The 14,990-nt window shown below is 49.8% G+C and overlaps 1 protein-coding gene across 4 annotated transcripts in view; it reads right to left on the reverse strand.

Moving 5' to 3' along the window:
• Positions 1-14,990, reverse strand: part of PLEKHG4B (pleckstrin homology and RhoGEF domain containing G4B) — an 83,235-nt gene that overhangs the window by 11,484 nt on the left and 56,761 nt on the right. For 2 of the 4 annotated variants that reach the window (XM_053657188.1, XM_037137383.2), the window contains exons 7-14: positions 13,232-13,318; positions 10,817-10,933; positions 10,413-10,511; positions 9,638-9,780; positions 8,841-8,979; positions 4,935-5,078; positions 3,325-4,070; positions 629-881 (exon numbers count right to left, since the gene is read on the reverse strand). In XM_053657188.1, coding sequence (XP_053513163.1) covers positions 629-881; positions 3,325-4,070; positions 4,935-5,078; positions 8,841-8,979; positions 9,638-9,780; positions 10,413-10,511; positions 10,817-10,933; positions 13,232-13,318 — 1,728 coding nt within the window. The remainder of the gene's footprint in view (positions 1-628; positions 882-3,324; positions 4,071-4,934; positions 5,079-8,840; positions 8,980-9,637; positions 9,781-10,412; positions 10,512-10,816; positions 10,934-13,231; positions 13,319-14,990) is intronic. The other 2 variants (XM_053657187.1, XM_053657189.1) reach the window with 2 other exon arrangements.

Raw genomic sequence — 14,990 nt, forward strand, 5'->3', positions numbered from 1 at the left:
CAGGGCCACTTGAGTGCCCAGTGCCTGCAACAGTGCCTAGTAGCTACTTGTTGAAAGACTTCTTTTTAGAGCGATTTAAGTTTTTATCAGAGGCCCCAGCAGGGAGCTCATCCTTGCTCAGGGTGGAGAAGAGCCTGAGCAAAGGGAGGGCAGCTCTCCTCCAGTCGGTCTGTGTGCCCCAACCCGCTCCCTCAGGACTCATCAGGCTGGTCCTGCGGTCCGTCTGGAAGGGGAGCTGGGTGGGCCTCAGGCAGGAAGATCGTGAAGGGACCAGGTGGGCTTCCTAGTGTAGGAAATGAACTGATTTTGGAAGCTCCTTTTGGCCAATTAGGCTTGAGTGGTGGGGAAGCGGGGCTGCCGATACCATGAACTGAGATGACGGGAAGCCCCTGGCACCTCGTGGCCTTCGACAAGGGTGAGCCGTGAGGACCATGTCCAGTGCTGTTGGCTCATTGTCTGTTCTGGGCGCCTGTGTGTTCACAGGCCTTGATGTGCTGCTGGGGACAGTTTCCCGGGCCTGGAAAGCCGGCTACCAGCGGCCTGACACGTGGGTGGGCAGTCCACACCCTGCTGCTCCCAGGGAGAGCTGGGCCGAAGTCACCGCTGCCCACCGCGTGGGGGCACTTACGTGTTTCAGGAACACACGCCCCACAGCCAGGGGGCAGTGCCAGCAGTGCTCCAGCTCCGTGAGGAAGTGGTGGCGGTGGAAGCTGTAGAGCTGCTCCAAGTTCCCGAAAATGACGCTGCGCTTCCCTCGCAGGTCCTGCGGCAGGTCCGCTCTTTCCATTTCTGGAAAATAGTTGTCGACGACATATCCTAAGGACCTAACATACTCCCTCTCCGTGGAGATCATCTCGGCCATTATGTGCTGCAGGCGGCTGCTGGAAGACACAGAGAGCGGACGGGATGCTGAGGGGGACGCGATGGCGTGCAGCCGGGAGACACGCAGTGAAGGGGTCCGTCTTCAGCTGTGAATAATGCCGGGCGGCCCACACCTGAGTCACACTCATGGCTACCTGGAACCGCTCTCCTGATGTACAGTAAGAAAAGGTAAGAGATACAGGGGAGGGCTGCATACTCTATGAAATGTTTCCATGTTACTGGTTGTGGCCTTACAGATGAAAATCCCTTTGGAAGCGGAAGAGGAGAGATTTGCAGTCTCCCAGACCAAACTGACGCCGGCGGGTCTTAGTTTCCGGGCAGCCTGACAGCACCTGCTTCAGGCGGAGGCGGCTGCAGCAGTCAGGAGACCTGGCACTCAGCCGTGAGCCCTGTGCAAGCAAGGCTGTGCGGAGCTTCATGCGAAGATGGGTTTCTGATGCACCCCGACTCCTAACCTACCGGAAGCTATTTCTGAAAAAGCAGCTTTAAACTGTAGTGACATCTCACCCAGGACAGTGAGGAAACGGACAGCAGGTAGTAGGATTGTGGGGGGGATGCAGGGAGTGGGTGGCAGATACCTCCTCCCACCCGGCCCAGGTCTCCTGGGGCTCCTTCTGGTGTAGCATGGTGGCATGTACATGTCACCAGTCAACTGGAACATCAGGGTACCAAGAAGAGGCCTGCTGGTGACCTGGCCTCCCCCCTCCTACTAACGAGGCACACTGCTTTTCTCCCCTACTTGGTAGTAACCTATTTCAAACTTCCTGAAATTACTCAGCCCCAATGACACTAATGGCAGCTGGCAAATTTTTCTGCCATTATTTGTCTTTGCTTTTTCTTTTTTTTTAATTTGGAAAAAAATTAAAAGCAAATCACAATGGGACATACACATATGGTCAGAAATGCTTCTGACCACATCCTGTCTACTACAGACCTGGAGAACACGACCCTTACCGATTTTCCTCCCCATGTAACAGATTTCACAAATACCTGTAATTTCCAAGCACACAGCACATCTGGCCAGGACACCTGCTGCTGGGGGGCCTGAAGGTGCCCCTAGTCCACAGCACAGGCGGCGGAGAATCACCTCTCACCAACACTCACAAAAACAAGCATTCTCCTTAAATACTCAGACACAAAGTTAAAATGAGAGTGGTCTGAGGATTTGGATCAAATAAATAGAAACTGACTCATGACACCATAATAGCCAGAAACTTCTGGAGAAATGACTGCTGGCCGGGTGACAGCAGCTCCCTCTGGACACCTAGCAGGTCTGGGTGTTCAGAAAAGATGGATTTGGTTTAGTGATCTCCCCCACGCCCCATCCCCAGGGCCCTGGAGTGTGAGGAGGACTTGCTTCATTTTGGGGTGTGCAGTAGACTCCTCACTACCAGACCTTGGGGTGGTGGGTCTGTGGCCTGTGAACACTGGGAGAGGGGACCTGTTCCCAGGGGCAAAGGCAGAACAGCTTTCCATCCCTGCTCCCTTCCTGACCCAGGATGTCCACTCTGAGTGACCAGGGGGAGCTCTGGTGAGTGGATGCCCCCACCCCTTTGTTCTGCTGTCCTGGAACTTTCTGCATGAGCTCAGTGGGACTGGAAGGCCATCTACAAACCCACGTAACCCTCTGCTGCCTGCCCATGGATTCCAGCCCACAGGAAAAACACCCCCCCCCCGCCCCCTTCCCCCACAAATGAAACCTTTACCTTCAACAAGGTACATTGTAACTGCCCAAGATTTTAAAACTTAAAGGTGTGTTTCGGAAGAGTATTTTGTAACCATCTCAGTTCAGATTAAAGTTGCTCTGCACCAGGAGAAAACAGGGTAACAAACCAGCTAGTCAATGAGGACGGCCCACCTCCAGGTCACAACTATAAATGTGGCCAGCAGCACAGAAGTGCTGACACCAGGCCCGTGTCCTCTCTGGCATTAGGGATGGACAGAGTTCCTACCACTCTATCTAAACAATTAATAAAAAGTATCATTTTGCCAACAACTCAAAGACGAATGAAAATGGACATCTATCTTCATTTGGGCAATAAATAAATGGGCACACACTTCTTCCCATGGCACTTAGAGACTTTTTTAAAGGCATTTTTTTTGTAGGTAATTTCTTCATTTTGTGGGCTTGATTTGCTTACTGTCACTTTCTGCAAATGGGCTCCAAGTAAGTAGACATGGTTGTTTAGCCTTCGGAGTGGGTGTGCCAGGTCACCACACGCCATGGAAGAGGAAGTAGCTGTCGATGATTCTGTTCTGAACACTGGAGGTAACTAACATGCAGTTGAAGCTCAAATGTGAGTCTGCCTGGCCTGGAGCGGGCAGGGCAGCCTGGAGGGAGAGCCGTGGACTTTCTGTTCTGCAGAAGCACATTTAATGGGTTTGCGTGTCTAGATCCCCACTGAGTGCTACACCCTGAGGCTGCAGGGGCGTCCACCTCACCTTCCTGCAGGCCTCCTCTGGTCTCCCTCACAGGGGTGGATCCTGGAGGGGGAAGACAGGCTCCGGTTCAGAGCGACTGGGGGGCTTTCGGCACGTGGCCTCGGCGAGGGCTTCTTCTCTGAGGCTGTGGTGCTGGTCACCTCCAGGCCTTTGATGAAGACCCCAGTGTGGCCTGGCCAGTGGGAGTCCCTGGGGCCACTGTCGAGCTGTGGAATCTCGAAGTTCAGTGTTTTCTTCATAATTTTCTTCACAGGATGTTTCCTGTGATGGATGACGGGGGTCTGGGTGGGCTCCGAGGAGCAAGTGGAGCTGTCATCCGAGGTGTGCACACCTGGGTCCAGGTGCTCACCCTCCTGCCCACACGGAGTGATAGGAAGGCTGGACAGCAGTCGTGCCCACTCCCCAGTGTGGCCCTCGGCGTCAGTGAGGGGGTCCCAGGATGCCTCACCGTGCCCCGTCTCGGCCCCCTGGACAACCTTGAGCTGCAAGGGGCTCTGGTCCGGAGGCGGGGCATCGGGGCCCAAGGCAGACTCAGAAAGGGCCTCACGGGAGTGGAGGTGTGCCTGATGGCACTGTAGCCTCAAGGCGTGCCACTGCCCCGGTGCCTGCTGGCCACCCAGGTCCAACACTGCCAGGTCTGCAGGCTCCCCCAGGGCCTCCCGGCGACACCTCTTCAAATGCTCAGCAACCAGCTCCGGGCCCAGGTGCTCCAGACACTCACGGCAGTGCAGTGTCACCCCGTCTACCTGTGCAGCAGAGGAGAGCCCCGGTAAGTCCATCGAAGGGCATGCAAGGCCAGATGGCTTTCTGGGCCCCACCCATGTCATGTGGCCAGTGAGTGACTCAAGTGAACTCAGGACAGGCTTGTTCTGCCATCCAGGTGCCAAGTCAAGCATCAGGGTGAGCCAGGAAGCCAGAGTGAGAGGAACACCCCTTTGCCCACAGTGGCAGCTGCCACCGGGACTCACCCACAGGGAAGACAAGCCTGCCACAGCCCCTGAGGGCACCATGAAGGGCACCCCAGGACCACGGGATGCTGTGAAATCAGTTACTCCCCATCCCTGCCTGGTGTGGGAGTCCCAGAGAGGGTGGGGCAGAGAACTCCTGCCCCCCGCCCTGGCTTGTGCCAACCTTCCCTGACCCCTCGGATTCTGTCGAGAGGGGCCGTGCTCCTGAGGGCTCTAGCCCCAGGCTCCCCAGTGGCTGGGCAAGTCTAGGGTGCTGGTGAGGTCGCAGGTAGGGGCTGTACTGTAGCAATTACTGTGGGGTCTTTGACGGTAAGTGGACTGAGAGCCAGGGACGTGGTCTGAAGGGTGTGCTGGCCAGCGGTCGGCTCGCCCAGACCTGCAGGGGACAGTGCTCACTGTCCGGAGAATAAAGGATGTGGGCAGCACACGCAGCTTCTGGGAGAAACTCTGCCGGCCTCTCGGTGCCTCTCAGAACGGGGACTGGTGAGTGCGCGGGGCCGGCGCTCGCTCGCTCCACCCAGCCTGGCCTATGGTGGTGCTCAGATGCGCGTGTCCTGCCGGTCGTTCTCCACCAGCGGTCGTGCTTTCTGACAACGCTGCTGTAGCCCAAGGAACTGACCATCGGCACAACTGGGCACTTACTCTGGGGTTTCCGAGAGGGGGCTGGACCGCACCCACTGTCGGCTCGGCCCACAGCTCCTGCTGCTGCGGCTTCACCTTCTCCGCACAGAGCCGCTCCAAAGGGCCCAGGACTTTCTTTTGCTCTTTTTCAAACCATGATCTGATCTATACAGGAAAAGAAGGTTTTACTTTTAAGCATGTGAAGCCGTCCGGTTCTGACACTCGCAGGACAACGGAGGCGTCTGACACGGCTCAGGGGCTGCGTGCCCATTCCTGCAGATGGCAGGCCGCATCCCCACGCAAACACGCGTGAGTCACCGCACAGCAGCGAGGGTCACCATGAAGGCTCCAGTTAAGATCATTGAAACACAGATCTAGAATTTTCAGTTTGGAAACTTCTTTCTATGCTAAACATACCCCAGAGATGTTCTTCAGGCTGGTGGTGCTGGTTACCCGGGGGCTGCCTGGGAGGGACAGGGGCGATGGCAGCCCTGCCCACACCTCACAGTGTGACAAGGCCTGGGTTTTCACTGTAGAGGCAAATCCTGTGGCAATGTCACTAGTTCACAGTGAACATGTCATAAGGAAATGCTTCATCTTCATGCACAGTTCTTGTTGGAGAGCAATGCCAGAGACCCCTGGCTGTTAGGTGCCTGGGAGGTCTGTCATTAAAAATGGTGTCACTGGGCTGCACCTATGACCACAAGGACTGAATTTAGGGGTCCCAGAGGTCCAGGCAGAGGAGAGAAATCAGAGTGAATAATGTTGTGAGAGTCATGGAGAAAAACATTGAAACGGGACTTCTATGAGGAAGCACTGGAAACCCCAGAGCCGCCGGGCGGAGGAGCAGGGAACAGCCAGGGGAGCGGAGACCTCTCAGGGAGAGGTGGAGGGCTCCCTCCAAACTCATGGAAAAAGGAAATTCTAGTTGCTTTGAAGATTTAAATGGGAATATTCAAACCATAAGAGTCTTATGATGGAATATAGTGGTTGTTCTGTAACCCTAAAGTAGAAAAGCCCATTTAAATCATAAGCAAAGTTAAAGGACAGATTACAAAGGGGGGAAATTATTTGCAACATCATCAAAGGATCAGTAGAAGCGATACAATGAAACTATTACAACCAGTAGAGAAATTGGCCAAGTGCCAGAAAGTGCAACTTATTCGAGAGTAAATAGAAGTAACCAACAAACTCATGAAGACAAAGTTTGGTTGCAGCATTAAAAGAAAACCCCCAAGGCAAACGCTGGTGAGATCCTGAACTCTCACTCCCCAGGTGTGGGAGGCCACGGTCCAGGCTGGGCAGGCTGACAGGGCCTGCTTACCAAACGTGCAAAAACCTCACACTGTGAGAGCTCTGCTCAGCCGTCCCGAGTTCCGCTCAGCCTGTGGAATCTGTCCACAGTGAATGGTCACAAAGTGTGAGGGACGCAGGCGTGGTGATGCTTGTGTGACAGCCAAAAGCAGGGCGGAGCCCAGGAGGCACGGACACAGCCCCCAGACAAAGCAGGTTGGAGACAGCTGTGCGCGGCGTGATCACACTTTTGTAAAAAACTCTCTCTTTTCTAATTCTTCCATAGTGTCCATGCATTTCTTAGGTTGAAAAGAAATGAAATACACTATGTATAGGACAATCTTATTTTCAGGTTAAAATGTATTTAGTATTGGATGAAGAAGGCAGATTAAGACATACCAAATTTTGCTCTGTCTAGAAACACTATTACAGCCTTAGAAAACTCCTTTAATCCATAAAAGGTGGGGAAGCAGCCGGGCTGGGGAGGAGGGACAGACGGGGGAGGCCCTGGGAGACCTGAGCAGGGGGAGGGTGGCTTCGGACAGGGGAGGAGGGCATGTCTCTCAGGATACCATCAGGGAGGGACATTCGGAAACCAAACAAAACTCCATGGCAATTAAACATGTGGTCGCAGAGGCAAAAACATTCACAGAGGGTTAGAAAATCAAGTTCCGAAAATCTACACTCAAAGTAGAACACCAACTAAAGGGAAAAGAAAACAGGAGAGAAAATTAGTGAACCAGGCGGAAGTGTGGAATTCTAGAAAATGGGAGCGCTCCCCAAAGACAACAACACACCCCAGAGCAGAGAGACGTGCCGGCCAAAGGAGGAACCCCCAGCCCGGGCCACTGAGGCCAAAGCACCCTGAAGAGACCAGAGGTGAACAGGCATCCGGTGAGTAAAAACAGGGCCCAGACCAAGGTCAAGAGCAGGAGAGATGAGGACTCCTCCACTGTAATGAATGAAGCTTAAAAGGCATGAAACAGTGCCTCCAAAATTTGGGAGGGAAATTAAAGCTACAGTGAAATGTGAACGCAGGAAAAGACATTGTCAGATAGGCAAGATCTCAGAACTTTTCATCCCACCGTCCCTTTCTCTGGAAAGTAATGGTGGGCATTCTGCTCAAAACCACAGAAAAATGAGGAAAGAGGAAAACTGGGTGTATGAGGAACAGGACAGAGGACACCCACAGGACAGAGAGGGGGCCCCATGGGACAGAGAGGAACCCCCATGACAGAGATGGGACCCACAGACAGAAAGGGGACCCCAAGGACAGGGAGGGGACCCCACAGGATGGAGGAGGAGAAGAAGCCACAGGACATCAGGTGCTCCAGGCAGGGTGGCCCCTTCAGCTGTGCTCCAGGTGGCTGCCACCAGGGACCTGGTGAGCTGGTTCGCCTCCTGTCCGCTCCTGCCTTGTCCGAGATGTGCTGATGGTCTCCTGCCCCTGCCCTGCAGCCTGGATCAGCCAGGGCATCATCTATCCTGGCTCCTGCCCCCCACTGGCCCATGACTAGAGCTGGGATTTTTCCCTCCCAGGGAGGGGAAAATACAGTGTCCACACCCCACCATTCCTGATGGCCACCCTGGGGACCCCTGCTTCACAGTGGCGATCCTCCCACCCCGACAACTCAAGGGTCCAGAGACATTTTCCAATCACTCTCCCCTCTGCCCTACACACCTGGCTGTGCAGGCTCCTGTCTTCACATTATTTACATGGAAATAGAGGTTTACAAAATAATAAGGATTTTACTTAAAGTATGTAGTCATGTGCAGCATGATGACATTTTAGTCATCAACAGACCACATATATGATATATGAAGGTGGTCCCATACGGTTACAGCAGACCTGAAAAAGTCCTATCACCTAGTGATGTTGTAGCCATGGTAACGTCATAGCACAGCACACTGTTTGTGGTGATGCTGGTATAAACAAACCCCACTGAACTGCCAGCTGTGTAAAGGGTATCAGACACAGTTATGTACATACAGTGCATAATACTTGATGATAGTCAATGACTATGCTGATTTTTGTATTTAGTATCCTATAATTTAATCATGATTTTAGAATATACTCCTTCTACTTACAAAAAAATGTTTGTTATAAAACAGCAGCTGTGTTACGTTGGCTTCATACATCTCATTTTTACTGTCTCTTGATGGCATCACTTTCTCTTGTGCTTGACTTAATCTCGTCTCGTCTTGCACAGCGACAGGCTGTACAGGCTGGTAGCCCAGGGGCAGTGGGTTGTACCACAGTCTGGGTGCGTAGTGGGCTGTGCGCACGGGTCTGCGTAAGTGCCTCTGTGATGCTCTCCCAACAGTGAAATCACCTGACTGCCCATGTTCTCAGAATGCATCCCTGTCATTACACAGCACATGACTGTACGAGCTTCTGAAGAGCATGTACATGCATATGTACATGGAGAAAAGTCTGGGTTATACCGAGTGTTAACACTGATTATTTCACAAGGCAGGGGTTTAAAATATTTTTCTCATTTGGCTCCTCTGACTGGAGCACTGACCTGGTCATCTCCCTCTCAGAGCATGGCCTGGTCACCTCCCTCCCGGATGCTGACCTGGTCACCTCCCTCCCAGATGCTGACCTGGTTGCTTCTTTCCCAGGGCACTGACCTGGTCACCTTCCTCCTGAAGGGTCCTCAGTTCTCGAAGACTCTCCAGCTCCTGCAGACACCTGTTGGAGGTGAGGACCAGCCTGTGGACCTCCTCGTCCACTTGGTTGTACAGCTGGGAGGCAGCCTCAATGCTGTCTCTGGAAGAGAAGGCAGCCATTGGGTGGCGCATCCTGAACGTGGGATGTTCACAGGCCGTCCCCTTAGGGATGTGCTGTTGGTGACAGCCTACTTAAAAAATACAACTGGGCTGATTCTTTGTCCCTCACGTCTGACAGAATGGAAGCGCCAGATGGGGCCCAGATGGGGCAGCCAGAGCAGGAAATCGAACATGCCCATAAGTGGTGACACCTACTGGCCACACACACACACACAGGCACCTCAGAGGTGGGACTGAAATGTGGGTGGATGGACGCAGCACCCCAGGATGGAGGAAGCACTCGGTCAGGACCTATGAGGAGTTTTTTTTTAAGGTTTTATTTATTTATTTTTAGTGAGAGGGGAGGGGAGGGAGAGAGAAAGGGGAGAACCTGGCCTGCAACCCAGGCACATACCCAAACTGGGAATTGAACCAGTGACCCTTTGAACCAATGACCCTTTGCTTCACAGTCTGATGCTCAATCCACTGAGCCACACCAGCCAGGGCCCACTATGATGAGTTTTGTCTTCCACTTGAGCACTCCAAGGAATGGGCTAGTTTTTCCTCAGACTCCTCCAACGAGACAAGCTCCGGTCCCATCAAGCATGTCTGTGGGAGGAATGGAGGTCTGGGAGATGCTGCCTGTGACAGACACTCACCGGCCGTCGTCGCCAGCCCCGCGCTCTTCCCTCCTCAGCCGCGCCAGCACGGTGCCGCCCTCCAGGCGGAGCGCCACCAGCAGCTCGTCTTCCAGGACTTGCTTCATTATGGCCTTGTGCTCACGGATGGCCTCTGTGACCGCCTGTGGGGGAGGAGGAGAACTCATGGAACCCCCTCCTCCAAGCAGGTCCTCCCGGGCCTAATGCTGGGTAGGGATTAGGTGTGACCACACCAGGCTTTTACCACTCAAACTCAGAGCACATTGGGACGGCCACACGGGCCACCCGGTCCTAGCAGGAGGGTGGCAGCAGACTCCAGATGCCTCACTCAGGGGAGGGAAGTCTGAGATTGAGACTCGAGGGCAGGGGACAGAGGGAAGCTGAAACTCAGCAGCAGCAGAACCTGGGCTCTGGAGGGCAGCACACCCGGCACCCGTGAGGCGGCTCCAGGTTGTCACGGCGCCCCCCCCCCGCCAGCCCTTTTCTCTGCTCTATTTGAATTGCTTGCTCCCGGCAGCAACCACGCCTGCCTTGCTGGCACAGCGTCAATTGTGGCAGTGTTGTTTCTCTAAGAGGGTGGGATTTTTTTGGGGGGGTCACAAGGGAGAGGAAGTGATCCTTGGAAGTCATTTGCTAACTGAAAGAGATCTACAATCAAAAGGGCTTGAGAGTTCCTAAACTAAAATTCCACTTAGTGAAACTAAATGTCTACTTTTAAGTTTTACCAAACTCTCTGCTTCCACCTGTCACATAAAATAAAATACAGAGCAGTCACCTGTGCCGTGTTTAGGACCCTGCGGGTGTTCAGGGAGCTGATTAAACTTTGCAGGAAAGCAATGGCGTCCTGGCAGTTTGTAGTGAAGGGCTCCAGCTTCTATTGGGGTTTGAGAAGACGAGACAATACAGACACATTCTATTAGACACTGAAGTAAGCAGCTGTGAGTTCCCCCATTTAAACTGATCTCAGGCAGCAAGCCTGCCGCGGCGTCACCCGCCGACCTCTGGGTGTCCACAGAAGCACGGGAGCAGCACCCTCCCCGCCCAGGGCTGGATTTCAGTGGCATTCTTAAGCCCATGCCATGTGGTTGTTAGAAACAGACTAGATCTGAGTGAAAACGTCCTTTAGGAGAAGCCCCCTGGTGACTGTGGCACACGCAGCCGCTATGAGCTGCTCCTTACCCTGCGGAGGCAGATCCAGTCGCTGTGGCTGTAGGGAAAGGAGCCTTCCAGGTCTGCGGTCAGCTGGGAGCTGTCGACAAACTTGTGCAGGGCCTTCAGGGAGCCCACCACCTCACACTGCCGGGGGGAGGGAAACTGCTGGGACGGCTCGCTGCCGGCAGAGCCGCTACCCACGGTTCCGCTGTGCTGCCTCGCTGCCGGCATTCATGGGGGGTGTGTGGTGGTTGTAGGAAGGAAAGTGAGAAGAAGTGAAAGGAAAGGGTAGCAGAAAGAAATGAAGAAAAGGCCCCAGTTAAGGAAAGACAAGAAAAGGGAAAAACTGGGGAGGAAGCAAGGGCAAGATGATAAGGGGAGAAGGGAAAGGCGGGAAGAGGGCAGGAAAAGTGAGTGTGGAATTGAGGGTGGGCCTATTGTAAGGGAGCGTGCCGGGATCAGCCACACGTTGATGCTTCTCCCCATATGTTTCTCCTTCTGCCCCTCCCTTCCCCTCTCTCTAAAAATAAATAAATAAGATCTTATTTTAAAAAAGAACTGAAGGGTCAGAGAGAGGTCTCTGGGATCCTTTGTGAGTAAGACCAAAACTGACACAAATTATTTCATATGTTTTATCTCATCTGGGTGCCTTAATATTTAATTTTATGCATCACTCAGAGTCATATCTAATGTTAAGAGTCTAAAACCGGAATTCCAGCCAAGATGCAGGTGTAGGTAGAAACCCTTCGCTTCCTTGTACAACCAGAAGGAGGATAACAACCAATCTAAAACCAATAAACAAGCAGAAGTGCCAGAAAATCAAACTACATGGAACTCCAACACCCAAGGAATTAAAGAAACAGTCAACCAAAACAACCAGACCAGTAAGAACCTGTGGCAAAGCAATGGACCACGAAGGTTGGGTTGGCGGAATGGGAAACTGAGTCTCAGAGCTGACTGTGGACTACAGCGGTTGCCATGGTGGGAGAAACTCCCAGTCTCATGTTCGTTGGAAAGTGGGCTAGAGACAAGCAGGTGAGCTGCGCTGTTCCCTCTCTGGCCCCTCCCGCACAGGTAGCACTGCAATGCAGCAAGGAGGTTGCCCTGCCCAGGTGAATGCCTAAGGCCCTGCCCCCTTACAACTTACCAGATGCACCAAGACAAAGAAATAGGCCCAAATGAAAGAGCAGAGCAGAACCTCAGAAAGAGAACTAAGTGATGAGAAGACAGCCAACCTACCTGATGGAGAATTCAAAGTCCTGGTAATCAGAATGCTCACCGAACTGATTGAGCTTGGTCAAAAAATGAAAACAAAAACAAAAACAAAACCCCAAACAAATGAAAGATACCCAAAATGAAATAAATCAAAATATTCAGGGAACCAACAGTGACAGGAAGGAAACCAGGACTCACAGCAATGATTTGGAACAAAAGAAAGAAATAAACATCCAGCCAGAACAGAATGAAGAAATGAGAATTCAAAAAAGTGAAGAGAGACTTTGGAACCTCTGGGACAACCTGAAACATTCCAATATCCAAATTAGAGGGGTGTCAGAAGGAGAAGAACAGCAGCAAGAAATTGAAAACTTATTTCAACAAATAATGAAGGAAAACTCCCCCAGTCTGGCAAAGGAAATAGACTTCCAGGAAGTCCAGGAAGTCCAGAGAGTCCCAAAGAAGTTGGACCCAAAGAGGAATACATCAAGGCACATCATCATTAAGTTACCCCAGATTAAAAACAAAGAGAGAATCTTAAAAGCAGCAAGAAGAAGGGAGAGAGTACCTACAAAGGAGCGCTCATAAGGCTATCAGCTGATTTCTCCAAAGAAACCTTGCAAGCTAGAAAGGCAAGTACTTGACAGTCATGAAAGGCAAGGACCGACAGCCAAGATGACTCTATCCAGCAAAGCTTTCATTTAGAATAGAAGGGCAGATATAGTGCTTCCCAGATAAGGTCAAGTTCAAGGAGTTTATCATCACCAAGCCATTATTATATGAAACGTTATGAAGAACTTACCTAAGAAAAAGAAGATAAAAAATATGAACAGTAAAATGACAACAAACTCAAAACTATCAACAAATAAACCTAAAAGAAAAGAAAAACAATGAAAAAAAAACTAAGCAAACAACTAGAACAGGCACAGAATCAGAGAAATGGACATCATGTGGAGAGATTTCAGTGAGGAGGGGGAAGGAAGGAATAGGGGGGAAAAGGTACAGGGAAGAAAAAGCAAAATTGGTAGGCATAAAATAGATGGGAAGAGGTCAAAATGGTATAGGAAACAGAGGACTCAAAGAACTTATATGTGCAACCCATGGACATGAACTAAGGGGAGGAATGCTGGAGGGCTGGGGGTGGGGGGCAAAGGGTGGGAAAGTTGGGAAAACTATAATAGCATAATCAATAAAATATATTGAAAAACAATACTCTAAAAGCATTACCTGAATTGCTACAGCCTTGTCCGGTCTGAATGCTGATTCTTTATCCACCAACAGCAAAATACTATGAATTATGGAGGGAGATGTGTTCTGTAATAAGAAACACTAGTTAGCTTTCTAGTTTTTAACTTAATTGAGTTAATATAATTGTCCAATTTTGATTGGTGCTACTTCCACTTTGATATTTTCCTGAAATACCTAGAATGCATAAAATGCAGTTGCCTTCACACTGAATGTAAATTACTTGCCCTTATAAATTATTTAATGTAATCAGGTTTATTGCTTGTGATTTACATATAAGTCACCCTTTTAAATGTACAGTTCTAAGTTTTGATGTAACTTATAGTCACGTAACTACCACTGTTATGAAGGTATAGAACAGTTTACATCCCCCAAATTTCCTCATGCTCCTTTTCAGTCCAACCTCTCAGCCCCTAGCAGACACTGACCTGTTTTTTGTTTCAATCAGTTTGCCTTTTCCAGTTATCATATAAATGGAATCACACAGCATTGGCTTCCTTCACTTCACATAGTGCGTTTGAAATTCACCCATGTGGTGAATGTCAGCAGTTCATCCCTTTTTAAATTGCTGAGCAGTACTCCACTGCAAGGAAGTACCGGAGTTTATTGTTCCATTCACCAGTTGAAGGACATTTGGGTGGTTTCTAGCTTTTTGCAATCGTAAGTAAAGCCACTGTAAACATTGTGTGAACATAAGTTTTCATTTCTCTTGGGTAAATAGCTAGTAGTGAGATTGCTGGGTCCTATTAGAAGTGTATGTTCAGCTTCTAAGAAAAGAGTCCATTGTCTTCCAGAGAGGCTGGACCATCCTGCATATCCAACCAGCAATACCAGGCATTTGTCATTGTCAAGTTTTGTCGTTGTAGTAGGTGTGTTATCTCATTTTAAGTTGCAGTTCTCTGATGATTAGTGATGTTGAATATATTTCCATGTGCTTATTTGCTATTCATACATTCTCTTTGGTTTAGTGTGTTAAAAATCTTTAGCCCCTATTTTATTGGGTTTGTTTTATTATTGGGCATTGTAACTTTAAGTATTCGAGGGACAAGATATCTAATAAAAACACGTATTTATTAGATACGTGTTTTGCAAATATTTTATCCCAGTTTGTAGCTTGTATTTTCATTTTAGTAACAGTATCTTTTGAGAAGTTTTTAATTTTGCTAAATTTTTTTTGTTGAAGTCCAATTTATCTTTTTTTTCCTTTTATGGATTATTCTATTGGAGTCATAAGGAAGAAATCTTTGCCTAAACCAAGGTCATGAATATTTTCTCCTATGTGTTCTTCTGGTGGCTTTGTAGCTTGAGATTTTACGTGTAGGTCTACGATCCATTTTCAGTTAATTTTTGCATATAGTATAAGGTACGTGTTAAGAATTTTTTCCCTTTTCTTTTGTATACAGATGTACAATTGTTCTAGATGTACTGGTTGAAAATCTTGTATTTTGATGTGTTTATGACTTTAATCAAACCTCCTTGGTTTTTGTTTGCTAGATTATATTGAGACCAGATCATTTAGCAATAAAATGCTTTTATTTATATAGTGCTTCTTCATTCATACTTTCTAAAGCTTTACTATTTTAAAGTTTCTCATAGGAATGAACAGATTTTAGAAAATTTCTTATTTTGAAATAAACTTACTAGATGGGCTTTAGAGCTGGTATCTTTTTGGTCTTACTTTAATCTTACATACTTGGATTTTTGTCAAGTGACTTCTTAGGAATGATATTTTATAAATATT

Source organism: Artibeus jamaicensis, unplaced genomic scaffold (genome assembly GCF_021234435.1).
Source record: "Artibeus jamaicensis isolate MK-2021 breed Jamaican fruit bat unplaced genomic scaffold, CSHL_Jam_final scaffold_369, whole genome shotgun sequence".
Taxonomy (NCBI): Eukaryota; Metazoa; Chordata; class Mammalia; order Chiroptera; family Phyllostomidae; genus Artibeus; species Artibeus jamaicensis.